A 22,724-nucleotide genomic window follows, 5' to 3' on the forward strand; every position below is an offset into this window, starting at 1 on the left:
ATACGACGATACACATAATAATGCATTATTATTTAAGATTCTTGCAGATTTTTAGTGAAGAAGCTACTAAAGAATTTGTGGAAATTAAGAAAAAATACATGCTCATATTAATTCATACATTTATTAATATAAGCAGTATAATAGTCGGTAGCGTATATATGAGTACCGTACATTTAGTTGAATCAGCGTAGTATTCTTCGGTACAAGCATGTATCGATATCATTTGGTATCGATAATAGTTACGGCCGCCATTTTTTTTTTGTTACTACTACAATTGAAGTCGACTAGGCCGTGTTGCTGAGAGAAAATTCACATTTTCACATTGATAAACTATAGAAATTGTCAAAATAAATATAGCGTTTGACCTAAAAAAACGAGCCCTTCTCTTTGTGCATTGGTACCCAATAAGTTTGCATTGCGTTTTTATGGTTTGCCATTGGTGAGTAAAAGTTCATTGATAAAAGTACAAACATGCATGCATACGTATGGAAATATGTATGCATGTATGTACTAGTGCGACGACAAATACATTAGAAATCAGCGCCAGCAGCGGATACACCCAACTACAACGTTCTGCTCTGCACCTTATTAATTAATTAAACCCAGCTATTGGCTACCACGCCAGAGAAAGTGCGCATCGCGTCACGCATCGATTGCAATTTTCGCAACACAGTTTGGCAACGCTATCGATTTATCCAGCCTGTACTTTTGGTCCTGTGTGCATGTGCGTGCGTGTGTGTGAGTGTGTTGTTGTTTGTGTGTATACATTGAGGAATACGCTTGCATTCATATATAAATACATAAGTCTTAAAAATATAGTTGTAAGTTTAACAGTTTGATGTACGTATTTAGTATTTTAAGCCACGCGATCGAAATGTGTTCGGACGATTGACGCCAAACGAGTTGGTGCGATAGCTGGGCACACCATTGACATTATTTCCAGTTGCGTAAGCTGGCAATGGAGGCGGCTGCGGTGTTGGCGGGCCCCGATTGATGCCCAGACCATTGTTGCGCAGGCTGGGCGCCACATAAGGTCGCTGGCTGGTAGAAGCCCCAGCGCCAACACCCGCACTTGCACCATTTACTCCACCTGCACCTGCACCCAGAGACGGGGACTGGGGCTGCTGTTGCTGCTGGGGCACATTTGCCGGAAGATTATTACCCTGCTGTGGCTGTACAATTGGCGGCACCAGCGAGTTAACCGTGGAGAAGTTTGGCGGCTGCTGTGCCTGTGGCTGTGGCTGAGTCGGTTGGCTTGGCTGAATCTGCGTCCGCTTGGCCAGCGCTGGCGCCAAGTAGGGATGATTGGCGCCGCCGTTGGTGCCACTGCTGTTGCTCTGCGGTATATCGTAGCTGCGTCCCGACGGTGTCGTCACCTGAATGCTATTCGGCGGCGCCGGCACAGCGCAAGGCTGTGGCTTGCTATAGTCATAGCCATTGGGCAGCACCTGCACATAGTTTTCAAAGAACTGGCTCACCGAGTGCATTGGCGTCGAGTAGTTGACATTGATGAGAGATTCGCGCGTGCGCAGTCGCTTGGACGGCTCCTGTTCTTGTTCCTGCCTTTGTTGCTTCTGCTTCAGTGCCAGCGCTTGCATGCGCAGTATGTTCGCCTGTTTGATGTGGGGCAGCAGCTCGGCATCACCCTTGATCTTCTCCACGGTTGCCTCATCACTGTCCAACGCATCCTCGGCATGCTCGCTGGTCGCCTTCGTAGCTGGCTGCGCCTTTGTTGAGCTCTCCACAACTGTGGGCTTTAGCTCCTTTGTCTCCTTCCCGGCCGCCGGCGCGCTTGTCTTCTTGCCATTCACAAAATCAAAGAGCTCGTCTATGTCTGGCACCTCGGGCAGTCCACCATAGGATTCAAAGTTATCACGAAACGCATTCGCCCAATCCTCATCCTTGTGCAGCTCGGGATTGATAGCCAGCTTCACTTGCCTATTGCTCGCAGCACCCGACGAGCCCGACTCCCCGCCGCCGCTGCCGCTGCCGCTGCCGCCCACATTTTTGATCACTGTAATGGTCTTGACGCGCGTTCCCTCCTTGGAGTCAATGTTGGTTGCCGCATAGCTCAGACTCAGATCTCGTTTAGCCGGCTGGCTGCGCTCTAGGCCCTCGGCGCCCTCCGGCGGATACTTAATGCTGATTATAGTGGCGCCCTGGACGCCGACAAGCAATAGCAGCCCCAGTGCCGACATTGACTAGAAAATAAGGTTCAAAAGTGATTTTAGATGAGTTTCTCTTTCGTTCTGGAATCGAATTCATGGTTAGTAAGGCCACTGAACGATTCTATGTGCCAACTTGAAAACGATTTATGGATAAATGCTTAATCCAACATTAGCTAGAGTGTTGCCTTGTTACGAACTATGACGGACTGAGACATCGAAGTATTTTGGGAATATTTAGAATCATTTTCGTTCATTTTTGCAGATAGATATTTTTGCTTCGTATTTAGTTGATTACTTGCTTTTGTTTCCCATGCTCTGCAATAAACACTGTTAAGATCATATTTATTGCTAATCAATAGTTTTAAGCTTTAATTATCATTCTTAATTATCTTGCTTTGAGTTTCGTTCAGATCCTACAGGCAGTCAAAAGATATTTGCTTTTGTAGTCGGTAGCAGAAAATCCATTTCGAGTGCAAATAGTTGTTAATAAAGAAAGCCTAGAAGCTGTCTTTAAACAGAAATTTCAGGTGCAATTTAATATGAAATAAGTACCTTTGAGCTAATTGGTTTGCCTTACAATAAAGTATTTGCTTTTCTTGATGGCAACTGGAATGACTTCCTGGATAATATAATAATCTTTAATGTCGCGCTAAACTATGTTGGTAAATTGCTCGAGAAATAGCTTTAAGTTAAGGCTTTGTCAAGATTCGGCTATTTCGGAGTGCAAGTAAATATAAAATGTCTTAAGATCAGTCGAAGATTGTGAAGCTTCGGAAATTAGCACGTAAAACAGCTCCCGTTAATATATACCCAAAGATCGTTCGATAGCCGCCTCAACGATCTTTAATGCTCCATATATATATATATCTGTATATAGTTTGTTTTTAGTGTTATAGTGGAGCACTCACAATTGCGAATCTCATTTCCTTGAATAGTCCTCAACGCACGCGCCGCTTTCTGGCGATAGATGAGGCTGAACAACAACTACGACGACGCCGACGACGACGACGATGGCGACGATGACGGTAACGCGGTCAAATCTTTAGTGTAACTGCGGCCCAGATGGCCAACAATGGCTTTTTATATAGCCAAGCGGAAGGAGTTGGATTTGTGGCTTCCTGTAATGTTTTGGCGTTAATCAGCCAAAATCCAAAAACAAACAAACAAACAAATGGACGCAAATGAAACAGGCCGCGGCCACCGCCTCCTCCGACTGCTCCTGGACGCACACTTGGCGATCGGGCTGCTCATTTATATTTGTGCTATAATTTGTCGTTGTTGTCGCTCCTCGTTGTTGTTGTTGTCGTTTGTTGTTGTTGCACATGTCCGCTGCCACAAACCGTGGAACGGAGCGTGGCCGCAAATGCGAATTGAATTGTAGCTGCATAATCGCTTTCCAATTACGTTCAATCTGATCAACTGGTTTGGCGCGCATTTCTTTATGGGGAGACAGTTTACGTTTTCGGCCCCAACGCACCATTAACAGGTAATTGAGTGCGTCTAATGAGGAAATTGCAAACGCTTAACGCCAGTCGGATCGCGCTCAGTTTGTTGTTGCGGCTGCTGGGAGCCTATAGGCTAGGGACACAGTAGCATCATATTTGGTGGCCAGTTCCTGGGCGACCTTCATTCGGAGCGGGAAGGTCGCGCTGTCTGGGTAAGTGCAAGACGATTTGTGCAAATCTTTCTAATTTCATTAACCAGTCACAACTTATGGCATCAACATGTCGCTCCAATCATTGCAACAGAAAACAAACTGGTCCTCTTATGCAACACACGCCCCAAACAGAAACCGTCGCCCGACTTGCCAAACAAAGACACAGTCAGTTATGAGAATCTGGCTCGTAATGACAGTTGACAGACATTAGGTATTCATTGGAGCAGGTGGGAATGCCAGCAAGAGGGGGAAATGGAAGTGGTATACAATATGTGCTTCATGTTAGAAATGGGAGAAACGGGACACAAATATGTTGGATTTATTGGTAAGCTTGCGGCTCCAAATGTAACATTCTACGGATTGTATTCAAATTATGAGAATTCTAAGGATTTTAGCCAAATTATGGATTTCTAAAAAAAAAACCCTTTGAAAGCATTCTACCCCTATAAGAAATATGAAGTTTGCCTGATGCTTGTCTGCTAGAATTTAATCACATTCTCTTACAGTTTATAATTATTTAAGTGCCTTGCCGTTCAATCTTTGTTATAGCAATTTTTTAATAACAATTTTTTGTCTTCAAAAACAAGCGCCGGATCTTGCCAGAATAGTTTAAAGATCAGTTTGGTATAGAAATATCTTTATTGAGGGACATTTAAACTCAAAGCCAGTTAAAAATAAAGTATCCATATTTAATTATAAACAAATATATACTTATATATGGAATATAATAATTGATCAGCAAACAACAAAATTCTCATGAGGTTCGCAATGCTGTATATAAATTTTCATGAGATTTTCAGCTTTTGGCAATAATTTTTTTTTAGTTTAGTCTTATTAATAACATAAAAGTTTAAAAATATGTTGTTTGTTTTGGTAATCGAAATTTTGGTAAGTTTAGCTTAAAATGGTTTAGAATAAAGTATTACGTGAGCGAATATCTAGTTTAGAAGCTGTCTTATCGAAAATAACAAGAGTTGAAATATTCAACAGAGAATAGAAAATTAGGGGTACGAGGGGGCTCTTCACATAGAACATAAGGTAAGCTAGCATAAAGGTATTTGTACATATATTTATATATATATGTATGATATTTACGAGCTGCTACACATCAGTTTATTAAATCAAAGATCTGATTGCAAATGATAAAATAAATCCGACGAACAAAGTCTAACTTATATCCAAATCTCGAAAATAGAGTTTATAAAAACATAGTACAAATATGTCTGCTATGAGATATATATTTAGATGATATTTTCATACACTTTATTTACGAGATAAAGATAAAAAGTTATAGATAAACCAAATGTTATTAACAACGTTTAACTTAGATCCATATTAAAAATTGAATGTCTTAAAAAAAATATATATCGTGATATATTTTTATATCCAAAAATATAAGATATATTAATGGACATTATTTTCCTACACTCGTTTTCCGAGTTATAGATATAATTTTCAGGATGTTAATAAGATTTATATCTCGTAAATCAAAAATCAATCTGATAATCTTACTGGAACAATATGATATAGCAGTTCGATGCTGATAAGGGGCCTATTGGAGCTCGTTGCTCCTAAGTTTGGTTCGAATTATCTAGGAGTTAAGGCTTTTTTCAATGCCTGAATTGTGGATTTTTGGGGAAGTTTCTTGTTACAGTTTTATGGCATAGTTGTAAGATCCATATTAGCCGGATCGTAGATATTGCCTGAAGAAAAAAGACAGATAAATGCAATGCAAGCTTGAAAATTAACAGTCTTTTATACATATATATATCCACACAAATCGTTGTCCTGATAAATCGTATGTATATGTATATCCAGGCTGTCCCCCCAATACCCTCTGCTGATCCTATTATTGATCTGATTTTGATCGGAATCGAATATGAATTGCCTAAAATATAACTTTGGAAAATGTTCCAAATTGTTTAAGTTCTAATAGTTTAACCAGATCTTGTTTTAAAATATGAACTATTATTTTCTCTATATACATTAGCATGTAAAAATTGTTGCTGGCATTTTCTCCATAAGACTGTGATTCTAATTTCAGATGCTTGGAAACTGGCTGGGACTCGGCTAGCTGGTCGTGGGACTGCCCAAATGAGAGGGATACAAGTGTTACAAGAGGCTGGCCAAAAGCTTTTTAACTGATTCATTGATCAGTACAAACAAAAAACTTAATAAGAACAAAAGAAAACTATAAAAAATAAACTGCAACAAAAACAAAAGTCTTGAATCAAGATGAGTGTCATTATTCGTTTGCAAAACCTGCCGTGGACGGCAAATGCCCGAGACATACGAAATTTCTTCACGGGCCTCTCGATACCGGAGGGCGGTGTTCACATAATCGGTGGCGAAATGGGCGACGCATTCATCGCTTTCAGGTAGTTAGCTAACTCTGATCTCTCTCTCTCTATCACTCTTTATATGTAAATGTGTATGTAGCAACTCAAGCGGATCCGGCTAGGCAGATCTAGATACAGTTCAGTTGCACTAGAGATCTGTAACATTTATGTTTACATACATATATATATGTATATATATGTATATGTGTATATTTATCAACTGTTATCCTTTAACTTTAAGCACTTGCCCTTATTTGTTGCTTCTCTTCTCTCTTGAACATCCAACAGCACCGACGAGGATGCACGCTGCGCCATGCTCAAGGATCGCGAGAAACTGATGGAGGTTCAGGTGCGTTTGCTGCTCTCATCGCGCGCCGAAATGCAAAAGGTCATCGAGACGGCGCGCAAAGTGAGCGTTGCTGCTGCCGCCGCTGCAGCCGCCGTTGCTGCTGCCACGCCCACGGCCAAGCCAGGGGCGGCGGCTTCGGGTGCGTCGGCGGTATCAATGCCGCCAGTGCCACAGCCGCCAATTATTGGCGGTCTGAACAGCTTTCTGCTCGGCCAGCAACAGGGCCAACAGCTCAAGCAGCAGCAGCTGGCTCCGGTCGTGGCTGCGGCAGCGGCAGCGCTGGGAACTGTGTCCACGCCCTCATTTTTGGCATATCAGCAGCAGGCAGGCATTTCACTGGCCGATGTGGGCGGCCTCAAAGCTGAGAAGCCAGCATCCGAGCTGGCCCCATTTGGCGCACGTCGCCGGCCGCACAGCCGTAGTCGCAGTCGCAGCCGCTCCAGCAGCTCCGATGACAGCGATCGCAGTCACGATCGTGCGTCACGCGATCGTGGACGCAAGCGTCGCTCCGAGCTGCGCGGCGACAGCAGCGAGCGTGAGCTCAAGGTGCTGCCAAAGCCGCTGGCGATGCCCATCGGCGCCGTGTCCAATCTGCTGCCCTGGGCACTGGGCGCCAGCGCTCCGCCAGCTGCTGCTTCTGCTGCGCCCGCAGTCAATTTGCCCGGCCTGAGCGCTTTGCCGGGCCTGCAGCAGCAAATGGGCGTCATGAGCGTGCTGCCGCCCGTGCTGCAGAGCTATAGCACCACCAGCAATGTCACCACCAACAACTACAATCTCAATCTGACAGCTGCTCCACAGCAGCAGCAGCAGCAACAACAACAACAACAACAACAACAACAACAGCAGCAGCAACAGCTCGCCATGATGGCTGACCTAGGGCAGCCCAAGAATCAGGTAACCACCGGAGTTGCGGCTACGGCCCAGCAACAGTCGGAGCCAATTGCCTTTGCCAATGTCAATCCGTATGCCCAAATGTATCCTCAGCTGTTCCAGCAGCAACAGCAGTTGCTGCTGCAGCAGCAGGCGGCCAAAACGGCGCCAGGCATGGCCAACTCACCAGGCTCACACGCTGCGGCAGCTGCTGGCGGCGGTGCAGCTGGTGTTGGCGGCATCAACAGTGGCGGCAGTGGTGGTGCTGCCGGCGGCTTATCTGCTCCCATTGCCATTGCGGAGACGTGCTACATCAAGATAAGCGGCATGTGCCCCAGCACATCGTACAGTGATCTGCGCAAGTACTTTGCCGGCCTTTATATACCGCACAATGGCATCAAGATCGTGAACGGAGCGAATGGCACACGGACGGGCATTGCCTATGTTGAGTTCTCGCGCGTGTCCAGCGCTCAAAAGGCGGTGCTGCGTAACAACACCCTGTTCCGGGATCGGCTGGTACAAATTGTGCCCATTAGCGACGAGGAGTTCGAGCAGGCCGATGAGCGTGCCCAGCGCCACGGCGGTGGTGGCGGTGGAGGGTCACTCCGGGGCGATGACCGTGCCTCGGCAGTGGCTGCTGCAGTGCAGCAAACTAATGTACTGTACGTGGAGGATTTGCCGCAGATGACCACCGAGCAGGATATTATGAAAATGTTCTCGGCCACGTGCACCATTGTGGACATCCTGTTGGCGCCCAGTCCTAACAATCGCCGGGAATTCGTTGCCTTTGTGCTGTTCGCGCGCGAGAACGAGGCACGCTCCGCGCTGGAGGATGCCTCGCGGCATTACATTGGCTTCCGCAAGCTGCGCGTGCGCGCCAGCAGCCAGGCAGAGATGCAGAATGCCAGGGAAAAGATGCGGCGCGCCAGCGAGCAGCTGCAAAAGGAGGAGCAGCAGCAGCGCGAAGATGCCGAACGCGAGCAGGTGAGCAAACAACTACAGCTACAACAGCAACAACAACAACAGCAGATGCAGCTGCAACTCCAACAACAACTACTCCAACAACAACAACAGCAACAGATAACACCCCAGGAGCTTTTATTGGCCATGACCAAATTCAACAATGATCCGCGTCGACGCAGTCACGAGCCGCAGCAGCAGCAGCAGCAGCAACAACAACAAAATGCTCACACACACAACAACAACAACAGCAATACCAACAACAACAACAACAACAGCCATAACAATTTGCAACCGTTTGCCAACACTGCCATGCATAACGGTAACATGCCCTTTGCATTTCAGCAGCAAAATAACGGTAACGCCATGAACATGATGAACAACGGCAACAACATGGGACCATTCGGCGGCATGCCACCCAACAATCAACAGATGCAACAGCAGCAACAACAACAGCAGCAGCAGCAGCAGGGGGGAGGACATCCACGCCGTCAGGAGGACGTGTTTGTGCGCGTCCACAACTGTGAATATGCGACTCGCATTAACGATCTGGGCGAGCTGTTTGTCTCGGAGAATCTGCGCATTGAGCACATCGAGATGCTGTTCAATGAGCGTAATCAGAGCGCCGGCGAGTTCATTGTGGAATTTGCCGATCCGCTCAATGCCAAAATTGCCATCCGAGAGTTTCACAATCGTCGCTTTCGCGGGCGTGGCCTGCGCCTGACGCCCATTACGCCGCAAGAGATTGCCGATCGCATGCACAAGCCGTTTATGGACTACTTGCCCGGCGGCAACGGGCCGCGCCAGACGGACTCAGGCGATGCCCTGTCATCGCCCATACAGCAGCAGCAACCGCAACAGCAACAACAATCTTCGCGACGTCGTGGTGCTAGTCGCTTTGATGATGCCGGCAATCGCGGCAGCAATCAACCGCAGCTGGACAGCGACGATAGCAGCAATTCCAAGCAGCACTTTAATCCATTTGCCAAGCGTGTCGGCCCAGAGCTGGGTCCCGATGACCTAGGTGGCAGTTCACCCATGCTCAGCTCAAGCATTAAGGCGGCCACCAACAATGGTGGCGGCAGCGACGGTGGCCCGGAGGATGATGGTATACCCGACAAGTTTAATCGCGCCGGCTGCGTGGTGGCCATGCGCAACGTTCCCTTCAAGGCGGACCTGAAGGACATACTGCGTTTCTTTAGCGATTACAAGCTCAGCCCAGATGATATTATACGTCGTTTCAACGATGACGGCAAGCCCACGGGCGATGCGCGCGTCGCCTTTGAATCGCCCTCGGAGGCGCGCTCCGCCTTCGAGTCGAAGCGGCGCAAGCAAATCTTCAATCGCACTGTTTATCTAGACATTATTTAAGTCTGGGCTCGGCGACTAAAATCGAATAATAAATGTAAATATATATTGTTAGGTTTAGGTTAGACACCATGGCAAACAGGGTGATAAGCCAAAATGCAGATGGCACTATTGTCAAATGCCACCAAAGCTGTTAAATATCATTATTATTAAACGTTGTACATTAAAGCTTCAATAAATTACTATACACAACTGTATGATGAAGATACAATTAAAGTTTATAAAAACATTTAAATAGTTAGGCGTAATTTTGCAGCTGTATCACCTGCGACTTTTTCAGTGATTCGCGGCACAGCGGACACTCGTCGCGCTCCTCCAGCCAGTCGAGTATGCAGCTCCAGCAGAAGAGATGGCCACAAGGCGTTAGGCTGGTGCTCTGGCGCGGCTCCAGGCAAAGTATGCACTGCGGCACATCAACTGCCAAGGACTTGGTGCTCGTCTCACGCTGCAGAAAGCCTTTGGTCGCCTGTTTGAGTGCCTCCAGCTGCTGGCGTTTGTGCTCCTTCCACGCCTCCCAGCCGCCAATAGCCAGCGAGACGGTGACTTGCAGGAATGTGATGATGCCAAGAATCTTGTAGCCGTACAGCGAGAACTCGGGCTGCAGCCAGTGCCGGATGAGAACGTAGTTGATGCCCGTGACACGCTTGGACACCTGATACTTGCCGGCATCCAAATAAAATATCGACTTGTGAAGCGCCTTGATATAACTAGGAGACTGTCGCATGTACTGTATCAGCTTGTGCAGCTTTTTCTTGGCGTCGGGCACAATTTCATCATGTTCGGCTATGTGGAGCTCCAGCTTTTGCAGCACTCGGAGAAACAAGGCATCTCCACCGAATTCCAATATGATTGCAACCAGCTGCAGCTGCAGAAAGTAGCTCAATTAGGATTTAACTATAGTTTTATTGATGCTCTTACCAATCGGCTGGGAATATGTTTATACTTCCCGTCGACCTGTATAATGCCCGTGTACTCCTCACCCAGCGTTTGCAGATTGTTTAGCGAGGCAAAACCATGATAGCTCAGCTGCGCTATCAACTGACACAGCTGATTATATTTGATCCAGTTTCGAGGCCCTGTTAAACGCAAAATATCTGACAAATCCTCGGACAGCTCGTTGGTGTAGCGTGCATCCTTTTGTACTGAGCGCACAATTTCGGGCTGCCGTGCCCGGGCATTACGAAAGTCCATGTTGCTGGGAGTCTAAACTGTGTTTACATTATTCAACCAGTAGTGGCGATCTGCAACGGCAGTTCAAAGTTCAACGCAGATAAGTAAACAAAATGTGTGTTTTGATTCCATGGCTAAATCTTGTACATATATCGATAACGCATTTGATAGCCCAGCAGTTTTGCAACACTGCTGATCTCAGTATCGCAATATCGATTCACAGCTGTTGGCACTGTCAAATATATCGATATGGAAAATCCCATCCCTGAAAGTGAAAAAATCATCGTCAGTATCGTTAATGTATCAACAATCCTGGTTCGCATGTTAGTGAATTGCCAAAAATTGCTGAAATTTGGTGTGCATTATATATAAAATCAGCACGTAAATAAATTACAAATAGAGTGCTGGTTTTATGTGTTGTATTTTTGCTGTGACGGTGTTTAATTTGTCCCCTATTAAACAGCAGAGGAGCACGAACGTCAGCTCGCGTCGCAGCGACGAAGAAGAAAAAAAAAATTAGCCAGCAATTGTTGGAGCAAAATTAAACGGAATTTCGAGCTGTGAAAATTAAACGCAAAAGCAAATTGTGAAAAGTTGCACTTAAAAGAGGTAATTAAACTGCATTAACGTGTTCGTGTAGCTAAGTGTCTATGTGTGTGTAAAAGTTGATTTCCCTGAAATGGACGTGTTGCAAGTAAAATACCCATTTTTGATGACGAAATTTGATGAGTGTGTGTGTGTGTGTGCGTATTTTTATTTTCAACGTCGTCGACGTTATTATTCGCATTTGATAAGCAGGTGTGAGTGAGCCAAATGCGTGCGTGTGTGTGGGTTTTGATAAGCAGCGCAGCGACAAGTCTCCCCCCAACAGAAAGGTCGCATATGTTGGCATTTAAGCCTCGTATTTATTTACAGTGTGTGGCTAATATTTTGGACACGTTCGAAAATCAATTTGACTGCTCAAGCAGAAGCCTCACAAAGTAGATAACTTTGCACCCCCCGTACCAAAAATGTAATTAGCACTGGCTGAAATTGTTGCTGGTTTTGATTTCGGCCCATACTCCCACAAATCTACATACACACACACACATACACACTGTTGGCATTTTCTTCGTGTCTGTCAAAAACGCTTCCGCGCTGCGACTTCAATTGGCCCAGTGGAGACTTTTGCTTGCGGAGACCTTGCCTTGTGCCAATATAATAGCTCTGCTGTATCTTTAGCAGACAGCAACTTGTTGTTGCTTTTTTTCTTCGCTTCTGCTTATTCTGTGTATTTCTCTTTTTGCTCTACTCTTTTCTACTGTTATTGCAGATTCGTTTTTCACACCTTTTGGGTTTCAGTGTCACAGAGTTTATATATGATAATGATTTGTGTAATAACAGATTTTGTCTCGGACAGAAAACAGTTCGCTTAACTTCAGGTTAAGTATCCAGTTCCCGTTCACATGTCTGAGTCATTTTTGTGTTATTTTTGTATTTTGCGTACTCTTTCTTTGTTTTCGAATAAACGCGATAGCGGTCGCTGAAATACCGCAGTTATTATATTCAAAATTCCTCAACCATTTTGCTTAGCGGCTTGCCTAGTCGAGTGGAAAATGTTTACAACTGCATATTTCGATAATCTTCAATGCCTTAGCCCACACTGATTTTGTAGAGATTTTGAGGTAACAAGTTTTAAAACACTTTTTTGAGCACTTTTTGCTTGTTGAGCAGATTGGAAATAGCATTGCACAGGTTTCTCGCTTTCCACCCAACATAACACATGAATATTTCATTTAGTTTTGCATGAAGTTCGATTCAATTAGATTTGAAACTCTCCATGCAGCATTTAAATTAAAATCTGTATCGTTTCCGACTGATTTCAGTTGAATGAACCGGCGCACCGAGCATATAAGTGTGCGTTTAATTGAAAATTAGTGCCATAATGCATATATAATTGCCGATTTGCGTTGCCATTGAGCAGCTTCGCGTGTATACAGCCTGTTTGACACATGTTTATTGATCGGGGAACACAGCTGTATTTAGTTACGTTGCATACTTGTCCATAGATCTAGTATAGAATCGATATGGAGCCGTTAGAGTTGGCCCTGAGCGGGAAACTTTTCACGCTAGCCGCCCAAGGAAAGTCCATTTAATAATGTTGCGTTGCGTGTTAGTCGCTATGTTTACTATCATCATCACCATGATGATGATGATGATCTAATGCGTGCCTCCCCACTGCCCCACATTTAGCTGCTGACCCCATTTGGCGAGCATTGCAAGTCTCTCACATTTACAATTGTGGCGTGTCGGAGCTGGCAAAAGTTTCGTGTGGATTGTCAAAAAATAAACGAAAAGTAAACATACTGCTTGTGTGCCTAATCCTAATACTAACATTTTCTGTTTCATCATAATCTAATTCTCAACTTTGTTTCATTGCGGCAGAATGAGCACAACGCCGGCCAGTCTCATCGAGGCGGCTTTAACTGTGAGCAGCGTCGCTGCCGCTGCTGCTGCTGCTGCTGCTGGCAACGCAACTGCTGCATCGACGACCCTGAAACCGAATACGAACTACGTTGTACAAATGAAAAGCCCGTCGAGCGTCGCACAGGAGCCTTTGGATCCCCTCCTGCACGTGGGCGATGGCATATTCCTGCAAACGAAGACCGCACAGGTGCTGGCAGGCGTGTTTGTCTGGGCGGCGCTGTTTGTCACGTGTCAACAGGTAGCAATTTATCATCGAAATATATCCGCTGCACGATTAACTAATCGCATATCCATTTACAGATCTATCAGCATTTACGTTGGTACACCAATCCTCAGGAGCAGCGTTGGATAGTTCGCATACTGTTCATTGTGCCCATCTATGCGACCTACTCGTGGATTAGTTTGCTATTCTTTAACTCGGACAACGTTTACATTTACTTCTTCACGGTTCGCGATTGCTACGAAGGTGCGTTCTGCTCATAATCGCTTTCGGGCCACAGTCTGCTTTAATCCTACTTCGTTTTTACAGCCTTTGTAATTTATAACTTTCTGTCGCTATGCTATGAATATCTCGGCGGCGAGGGTAACATCATGTCTGAGATACGCGGCAAGCCCATAAAGACCTCCTGTTTGTATGGCACCTGCTGTCTCAAGGGCAAGACATACACTATTGGGTTTCTGCGCTTCTGTAAGCAGGCCACGTTGCAGTTCTGCTTGGTTAAGCCGCTGGTGGCATTTATCATCATATTTTTGCAGGCCTTTGGACATTATCATGATGGCGATTGGAGGTATGTATTTGATTACTAATCATCTTAAATGCTTGCTAAATGTCTGCCGGTTCCTTTACAGCGCCGATGGTGGATACATTTACATAACCATCATCTACAACATTTCCGTATCGCTGGCATTGTATGGCCTATATCTGTTCTACTTTGCTACGCGCGATCTGCTGACACCGTTTGAGCCCGTACTGAAGTTCTGCACCATCAAGTCTGTCATATTCTTGTCGTTCTGGCAGGGCGTGGGTCTGGCCATACTCGAGAAGGCGCAGGTCATATCGCCCATTGTGGACAGTGCTGGCACTGTCACCTCGGCGGGTACAGTTTCCGCTGGCTATCAGAACTTTTTCATATGCATTGAAATGCTGTTTGCAGCCATTGCGCTGCGCTATGCTTTCCCCTATCAGGTGAGTGAATTGCTTGTAAAATTTGACAGGTATTTATGTGCTTAAGATATAGTCGGGCGACGGATAAGATAAGATCCAAGTCGCTTATCAGCGAAATGTGCCACGCACGAATGACGGACTACAAAGTTTCACAATCACAACAAATGCTTTTACAATTTAACTATCTATTGTTGTGGCTTAATGCAGCTACAGTCATGCGTGTCATGTGACTCATATGGTAGATTCCCTATTTGTTTATAATGTAGCTCAATTTGTAAATAAGTTACTCAATAAGCATGGGCATATCATGATGATGATATCATGAACAATGCAGGAACATGTTCAACTTTCTTATTATGTATACAGATTGTGAGGCCTGTTCCATTGTTGAAGATATTTATATATAAGCAGCAGAATGACTATTTATTAATCTATTATCTACCTATCTATTTGCAGGTCTATGCGCGCAGCTGCATTGGTGACGGCCATGGACGCTCTGTGACTATGCAGTCCATCTCAAGCAGTCTCAAGGTAAGCCATATAAATCATTATCTTGGCAAGAGCAGGTGCTTACCATTTTCGTATTTCGTAGGAAACCATGAATCCCAAGGATATTATGACAGATGCTATACACAATTTCCATCCGCAGTACCAGCAATATACGCAATATAGTTCAGGTATGCATCGATTTTGTTCAGTGTACTTTCTGCCTTTTGTCTTCTGAATGTCTGTTGCCTGCGCTCTCTGTAGCTATTGTTGTTAATCTTATCTTTTATTTTGCTTTCATTCGCATTACATTATCATTATGTTTTACACTTTTGTTTTTCTTTCTGTTTCTTATCTTTTGCAGACGTAACCTCAACTCAACGTTACGAAAAACTCTAAAACTCTTATTAAAATACAAAAATACAAAACAAAACAAAAACTCTAGCGATGTCCGCTACTAAACACTTTAATTATAATTCCAAATCAACAGGAGGGACAAACAAAAAATAACAACAAATTATATAAGCAGATAAAGACAAATCAAGTGTACTTATAGCTTATTATAGGCTTACAATTTGACACCACAGTTGCCTTTTGTTGCCGCTTAAAGATAAACTAAAAACAAAAGCGATTAACAATTAAATACGTATTAGGCCTAGTTACTTACTGAAAGCGCGCACTCGAAAACCCAAAACAGAAATTGCCTAGTTACCTTAGAACTTTATGTATCTGAATTATGTACTCTAAAACCTTTAAAAGACATGCCTTGAACAACCAACCCTCTGCTGATTTGTGTATTTTTTAAATTATGTTTACGTTACGATTTAAGTCTCTTATCAACTTATTTAAATGTTAGCATTCTACTATACATACTATACATATACATATATATATTTCTATATATATATATGTATATATATGGATAATATTGTATAATATTATGTATGTGTAAACAAAGATTTTATTATTATATATGGTATGTAATTATTTGTAGAAATGGCAATACAAACAGATTCAAATGGAGCTTAGCTTGTACTAAAAATGGGCCCAGATTAACACACATTTTAGACAGATATCTAAATCCAATTTTTACTTGTCAATTTTGTGGAATTTTTATATCAGAATCTTCAAGCAACGCTCAGTTTCTTGCGGTTATTTACACTTAGCTTATGAATGCATTTAAATTTTTAAACTACGAACTTAAAGATCTTTCGATTACAATATCCGTTAGCTCAAAGATACCAAAAACAAAATATTTAGAAGAACATTGTTTGCTTTTTGATTTCCTTTTTTGTGATAGACTCAAATCGAAAGCTCGTGCATTTTAAGTTCGCGTGCATATGTGTTTGTTTTTTTTTTTTGATAACTTTTGTAAATGTTTAAACGAATTGTATAAAATATCTATAAATTATCTATATTAAATAAATGTACAATAAGCTTAAAAACGTCGCATTTACTTTGCTTGCAATGTTTATAAGCCCGCATTTTGCATGTTCTCTTACAAGGCATGAATTTCGATCTATTGTAATTCCGACTTATCTACTTATGTGAGCTTTGGCTAATAACTAATTCGTGCAGGTGGCAAGAACTCGCGCGGCATACGCATCTCCAGCTACGACCCAGATGATCCGAACAGCGGCGGCGGCGGCAACCAGGCCGCCTCCATGGGCGCCTCCAATGCGTGCAGCGGTGGATACAATGCGGTGGCCACCGGCGGCGGCAACAACAGCTGTGTGGCATCCAAGACGCTCGGAAATCAGCGTAAATTTATTCCGGGCGGACAGCGTGTGGCCACCATTAGCCAGAACTACAACGAGAAGACGATGCTGCTAAGCAGCGACGACGAGTATCAGTAGAGGAACGCTGGCGGGAGCTGGAGTGAGAGGAGAGGAGTTGGTCAAGATCCCGAGTGGTTCCATGTTTTGTTTTGACGAGTTGTTCGTTGTCATTTTTCTTTTGGGAATATTGAAAATGTTTCGTTTGATTTGCTTGTACAATAATCTTAAGTAGCGCAACAGCAAAAAAAAAAAACAAAAAAACGATAGAAAATGATTGATATATTTATATACATATAGAAACGGCAGATGATTTATATACCAGATGTGTATATAATTTGTTGCCAATCAATATGATTAGTTTGTATTTTTACACCGTGTATGTAAGATGTTTGATGAATGAAAGTTAAGTTTAGTATGAAATTTTGATTGCATTTCGTTTGAAAATCGTTTGAGAAACTTTGTATAAATCAAAAGAAGACAAAACTTCACCTCTAGCGTCTAAAAACCGTCGTTGAGCAAATCTGCAGGCTGCTTATACAATAAAACTTCAACAAATATATATATATATATTGAAAAATTCAAAGAAAATAAATAGCAACACAAATAGAAAAACAATATATATATATAAATATATATATATTTAACGACTAAGAAAACATTTTTAAAATCAGCAACATAATTATAGCGCGAATATGCTGGGTCCGGGTAACGCGTAGGAGAAACTAACTAGGTGAATATGTATGTATGTGAAAACACATTGATTGTTTGATTATAATTATATAATTGAATAATTGATTATAACGGATTTATAGACAACTCCCGAGCAACAGAAATGTAAAAATCTTTTACCTGTACAGAGTATGATAAATGTAAGAAAATTTCCAAAATTCAACTCACTTCTAGTGCAATAACAATGCGCAAAAGAGTATGGCTTCTCAAATAACAAAAACTATTCATTATCAATTAAGGAACGTGAAACTAACATGAAATATGCGCTGATCGATGGGCAACTGGCAATGTCAAATTATGTAATTTTTTGTGCAATGCGAGCCAACACAAAATAAACGTTTTTATGTACATCAATTTTGTTAACCCAAAAAAAAAAAACCAAGAATAAAGTACATAAATGTCATTAAATACACAACATAAAATGTAAGCAAAAGAGAAGCCGCCGTTGAAGCTCTCAAGCCGAGCAGGAGAAATGAGCACTTACCCACACTGGCCAAGGACAATAACGGTAACTAAAGATGCCCAAGTCGTTGTCTGAGTGCTTACCAACACTGCTCGGACATAATGGTAAGTGTGTTAAATATGGTTCGAGTTGGGTGTATCACATAATTAATTTTTTTACTGGTTTATATGCTCATATATACATATATCTACTTTATCGATTGTACAGGGATAATATTTAAGTGTTTTTAAAATTATGGTCCCTAAATCCATACATGCTTAAATGTCCTTATTATATCGAAAGGCTTCTTCTCTTCTTGGGCGGTCCCTCGTCGTCAAAATCTTCTGCGCTACGCTTGCGTTGAAGTCGCATTGTGGCGACTGTTCTTCGAACTTCATCTCGTCTAATCGGAGGCTTTGGCGACGGCGTCTCTGTGGCCGGCATTGGTGTCACCGGCTTTAGGGGAATCACATTTTCCTCAGTAATCTCTATGCAACGCAGCACGTTTTCGCGTATGAGCACCATGCTACGCTCCTTGTCTGGTAGTTTATCTCGGTCAGTCCTTAAGGGGCCATGAACTACCTCGCTGCACAGCTCCACAGTGTAGTCGGTGCGTATGATGCACAGATCCACGCCAGTGCCGGAGGCCAGATCATTGTTAATGCCTGCGGTGACGGCATCGACCATCAGTTCGCGTGCATCGTCCTCCTCCAGGCCGAGCTGCCAGCGATCCTCCAGTATGCCCATGGCTCCAAACTGTCCGGATCCAACAGAGTTATACAAACACTTCTCGGATGTGCCATCGAAGTGCACACTATACAGATGCACGCCAGACCTGTCCACGCCGCCAAGCACAAAGCTGACCATAATTCGACCCAAGTGCTGCATTAGGGCTTCCTTGGTGAGTTGCTTGGCGCAGACGACGGGCACATGCCTTTGATTGATGGTCTTGTAATGCAGCTCCAGCTGCTTTTCCAGCAATTGCGTTAAATTGTCCAAATCGCTGGCATAGCCACTGCCCCCACAGCTAGGCATGATTGAGCGGGTTAATTGATCTCAGATCTGTCACAAATTTCACACTTACTATATATTGTTGTGCAGGCGACGAATCTTTGGACTCTCAGCCGAGCTGACTATGTTCCTGCGCGTCGCCCTGGTGTCGGTGCCAATCATGACGCCCTTGTTGAAGTGCAGACCCACCACGGTGGTGCCACTGTTAAACGGCAGCGGCGGATGGAAGCCTGTCTGCATCAGCTCCGCGTTGCTGCAGAGGATCTTCTGGGCATTAAATTGAACAGGTTGTTGTGCAAATGTCTCTTACCGCAGGTAGTTCTCATAGTTGAAGCCTCCATAGCAGTGCCTTATGTTAAAAGAATTGATGTTGGAGATCATCGCGTCTGTCGTGTTTCTACAAAGTATATTGAAGTAAAGACAGTTGTGTGCGCTATGTAAATGGCGAATATATATATATGTATGTATATTGAAATAGACTACTTGGATGTGGACGTCATACATACTATGTAGCTATTGTTCCATAGCTGAAACTTCATACTTATTCGCATGAAATGTGATATTTTTGTGTTTTCCTGTGTATTTATTGCATTGGCACTTGGCCTTATTTGCAAAGGCGAAAATCTTAATTTGCAGCCCATTCTTCAATTCGCCTCTAATGCTGTTACATACAAATCATATGGTCCCTCTGGAAATCATTTAATTACGCTCGCAGCATTAAGTCGAATTCGCCGCCTACATGTATGTATGTACATATGTATATTTCACCGTATGGGAGCGAAATGCGTCGCTGCAGTTTCGTCGAATTAGTTATAATTCGCTTCTTAGCAGCAGACGTCGGCGGTGAAGCTGCATTTTTAACCCGGTGTTTTTCATTGTTCTTTTTGATTGTTTGCTAAAATGGACGTATTTAGTGATAAAGTGTTGAAAACGTAAGAAACATACATATGTATATATATTAATTATTTATCATATATCATACCAGAAAACACGTCCAAAATAGTGCACACAGCCAGAAAAGCTGATTCATGATCGCCGTCGGCGTAAGCGCACAACTCTTGTTAAATTTAAAAGTGTCTCAGTTAATACATTTTCTTTTGCTTCTTTAGCTTAAGAAAACCGCATGTAAATTATCAATTGCGCATTTATTTTCCCTTTTCTTTTTGTGCCTTTCTCATGTTTTTCGTGCGGCGATCGCTTTTGGCAATGAGAGCGAATGAAGTGTGCGTAAGAAAGAAACAAAATAAGTCAAAGCGTAACTAGTGCGAAAAAAAAAATAGCTCCGCTTGCGCCCTTTTGTGCATTTTTTCGTTACATCAATTCGCCGCATTAAATCAATGACAGCGTTTTTGGACATGGATGGCATATGCATTTATACATACATACATGTGCACGTTAGCTTGCGTAAATAAAAACTCTCTTTAATTAAGAGAAGGTAAACCCATTATTTTTTTTTGAAAAGAGAGTAACTGAAAACGAGTGCATATCAAAGGAAAAAAAGAGAAAAATGAAACTAGCGTTTGGATACATTTTCAACTTTAATGACATTTTTGCAGCGGGTAAGAGCTATATTTTAATTTACATTTATAAATAAATAATTTATAGTAATTTAGTTATAATTTTCGAAAGAAATTAAAATTTGTGCTTCAATTAAGCATAAATAAGGTGATTAATATTATGTTTATTGGTCACGTACTTGATGCCATGTTAAGAGCTTACATGACATCCTCAGTGACATGTCATGGAAGGTGTCTAATCGATAGCATGTTATCTACAAGCTCATGTGTATTAATAAAACTACATAAAGCAACGTTAATAATAATATTAAAATAGTCATTTAGGTAAATCTGAAAAAGTCTCTGTTTAAAGGGGCCCAAATGATCAGCAATGTGTTATAATAGTTGTAAGCATTAAAAACGCTATGATTTACATTTTGCAACGCAACAAAGCGCGCTTGCCTTTGAATGCTTTTGCCTAGAAGCAATAATACCATATGAATATCATAAGTTACAATGATATTAGCCCAAATAGACCCATTTCTTTTCACACACACACTCACACTCACTCACACACACACACAACTCACACAAGTCCTGCTCATGTGCTCGACTTTTGAAAACACAAACGCGCCAGGCTCCATTAAACACCCCAAAACAGTTTTGTGCGCCCCCCACATCTCTACGTACGCTCAAGCCCAGAAAATTTGGGGGTGTGGGGCAGGTTATTGGGTTGGTTTCGGGTCGCTGCAAGCCAAGTATAAAAGTGTCAAAACTTTCTGTTCAGAGTTTGTTGTATCCTTTTGTTATTTGTACTCGGAGTGTATATACAAACACACACACACAAACACAAACACACACATACACAATGGCTTATATACCACTCCGAGCAGCCCACACAAAAATCAACGAGTGAGCAAGAGAGATGCCAATGGAGAATATGGGAATGAGAAAGAGAGAGCGCAAGAGCAACAGCAAAAACCATAAGCTTTTTCCTTTATTTGCACGTCCTTTTGTATGTGTGTCCCCTGTGTGGGTGTGTGAAGGGGTGGGATGATGCGGGGCGACGTTGGGTCGGGTGGTTGGGTGGGTGGCCCATTCAAAGTTCGCCTGCTCGCAGCTGCTGGGCGCCCGTTCAAAATACAAACGGAATGATAATGATGTGCGTTAAAAAATACACAGACACATCCGCATAAGGCCACGGAGTGCAGGGCAAGCGAGAAGGGAGGGGCGGGGGGATTGGTTGGACAAGGGGGAGCGACGTGACGTGAGAGCAGCAACAAACATGGCGCCTGAGCCAAAGTCAAACAAGTGTCTGCTCTGCCTTGCGGCGCTGCTCCGATTTTTATTTATAGCTGAGCGTATCACAAGCCTGTGTGTGTGTGTGTGTGTGCGTGCGTGTGCGTGTGTGTAGGATATACACGGGAAATGCCTTAACACAATTACAATAACTTTGACATGAAAAGTGGAACAATAAACCAAACCAAACCGAACTGAACCAAACCAAATGGCATCGTTGACACCACAGGCGGCGCCCAGTTGTCCAATTGTCCCGTTCTCTCTCTCCTTGCCCCGCTGCCGCTGCTGACGCCGTTCCGACAACACACGCGCGCGCTGCTCACTTCCGGCTCTCAAAGCCAACTAGTGTGTGCGTATGTGTGTGCGAGTGTTGTGGTGTTGTTGTTGGTGTGTGAAATGAACCGACAGCCGTCGGCAAATGTTTCATAAACAACAACAAAACAGTTATTAAGTGAAATTACAACAAGAAGCGCCACACGAAGCAACATTTGATGCGCTACAGCCACTTGCAGCGGGTAGCTTAGTTAGAGTGTTAACATAAAAAAAGCTACAATGGGATAATCCGCTTGCCTAAAATATTTTAATAACATAATTTTATCTAAGCACAGCAAAGCCAGCAAAACCGCACTTGAAGCAGTGTTGCGCAGCATACAATTAGATTTTTGTAATGTCTTGTAAGCACTGAAAAGTGTAAAAGAACATTCAGCACTTGAATAAGCTTTAAAAGCTCTATAAAGCTCTGACCACAGTTAAATGCTTTAGACTAATTCTTTTTCAAACTTTAAGCACGTTAAAAAAGTGTTTGATATTATGTTTTCTATACACAAGTTAGTTTTGAAAGTCCATTAAGTCTTTAAGCAAAATTACTTGTATTGCATAAGTACACACTTGCTCAAGCCTTAAGCGCCTTTTTGAAAGCACATGGAAGGTCCAAGCATTTTCCATGAGCTGAAGCTATTCAAAGAGCTTTA

The 22,724-nt window shown here is 43.2% G+C and overlaps 5 protein-coding genes across 12 annotated transcripts; 2 read left to right on the forward strand and 3 right to left on the reverse strand.

The window, feature by feature from the left end:
• Positions 1-9: 9 nt before the first annotated feature.
• LOC115769973 lies at positions 10-9,733 on the forward strand. Of its 6 annotated transcripts, none has more exons than XM_030715030.1 (4): positions 10-439; positions 5,870-6,203; positions 6,453-8,367; positions 8,689-9,733. In XM_030715030.1, the coding sequence occupies exons 2-4, from the start codon at positions 6,061-6,063 to the stop codon at positions 9,712-9,714; spliced, it is 3,084 nt and encodes a 1,027-aa protein (XP_030570890.1). In that variant the 5' UTR covers positions 10-439; positions 5,870-6,060; the 3' UTR covers positions 9,715-9,733. The 6 variants fall into 6 exon arrangements, with proteins under 6 accessions (XP_030570890.1, XP_030570891.1, XP_030570886.1 ...); XM_030715031.1 differs by having other exon boundaries at positions 8,692-9,733; XM_030715028.1 differs by lacking the exon at positions 10-439 and adding exons at positions 3,338-3,825; positions 3,917-4,150 and having other exon boundaries at positions 6,453-9,733.
• LOC115769978 lies at positions 827-2,464 on the reverse strand. The gene has a single exon (XM_030715039.1). It carries the CDS (start codon positions 2,196-2,198, stop codon positions 849-851), a length of 1,350 nt encoding a protein of 449 aa, XP_030570899.1. The 5' UTR covers positions 2,199-2,464; the 3' UTR covers positions 827-848.
• Positions 9,734-9,738: 5 nt separating the features above from the next.
• Positions 9,739-11,081, reverse strand: LOC115769979 (peroxisome biogenesis factor 10). Its single transcript, XM_030715040.1, has 2 exons — positions 10,630-11,081; positions 9,739-10,576 (listed from the first exon to the last, which is right to left on the reverse strand). Exons 1-2 carry the CDS (start codon positions 10,900-10,902, stop codon positions 9,950-9,952), a joined length of 900 nt encoding a protein of 299 aa, XP_030570900.1. The 5' UTR covers positions 10,903-11,081; the 3' UTR covers positions 9,739-9,949.
• Positions 11,082-11,176: 95 nt separating this feature from the next.
• LOC115769977 (transmembrane protein 184B) lies at positions 11,177-17,369 on the forward strand. 3 transcript variants are annotated; one of them, XM_030715036.1, is made up of 8 exons: positions 11,177-11,490; positions 13,306-13,585; positions 13,648-13,813; positions 13,877-14,135; positions 14,197-14,533; positions 14,969-15,043; positions 15,105-15,189; positions 16,577-17,368. In XM_030715036.1, the coding sequence occupies exons 2-8, from the start codon at positions 13,307-13,309 to the stop codon at positions 16,852-16,854; spliced, it is 1,479 nt and encodes a 492-aa protein (XP_030570896.1). In that variant the 5' UTR covers positions 11,177-11,490; position 13,306; the 3' UTR covers positions 16,855-17,368. The 3 variants fall into 3 exon arrangements, with proteins under 3 accessions (XP_030570896.1, XP_030570898.1, XP_030570897.1); XM_030715038.1 differs by lacking the exon at positions 16,577-17,368 and adding an exon at positions 15,363-15,413 and having other exon boundaries at positions 11,181-11,490; XM_030715037.1 differs by lacking the exon at positions 11,177-11,490 and having other exon boundaries at positions 13,229-13,585; positions 16,577-17,369.
• A 743-nt stretch (positions 17,370-18,112) lies between these two features.
• Positions 18,113-19,429, reverse strand: LOC115769704 (proteasome subunit beta type-2-like). The gene is made up of 3 exons (XM_030714632.1): positions 19,269-19,429; positions 19,032-19,211; positions 18,113-18,974 (listed from the first exon to the last, which is right to left on the reverse strand). Exons 1-3 carry the CDS (start codon positions 19,337-19,339, stop codon positions 18,239-18,241), a joined length of 987 nt encoding a protein of 328 aa, XP_030570492.1. The 5' UTR covers positions 19,340-19,429; the 3' UTR covers positions 18,113-18,238.
• Between the last annotated feature and the right edge of the window lie 3,295 nt (positions 19,430-22,724).

Source organism: Drosophila novamexicana, unplaced genomic scaffold (assembly GCF_003285875.2).
Source record: "Drosophila novamexicana strain 15010-1031.04,08,12 unplaced genomic scaffold, DnovRS2.1 tig00004554-arrow-pilon, whole genome shotgun sequence".
Taxonomy (NCBI): Eukaryota; Metazoa; Arthropoda; class Insecta; order Diptera; family Drosophilidae; genus Drosophila; species Drosophila novamexicana.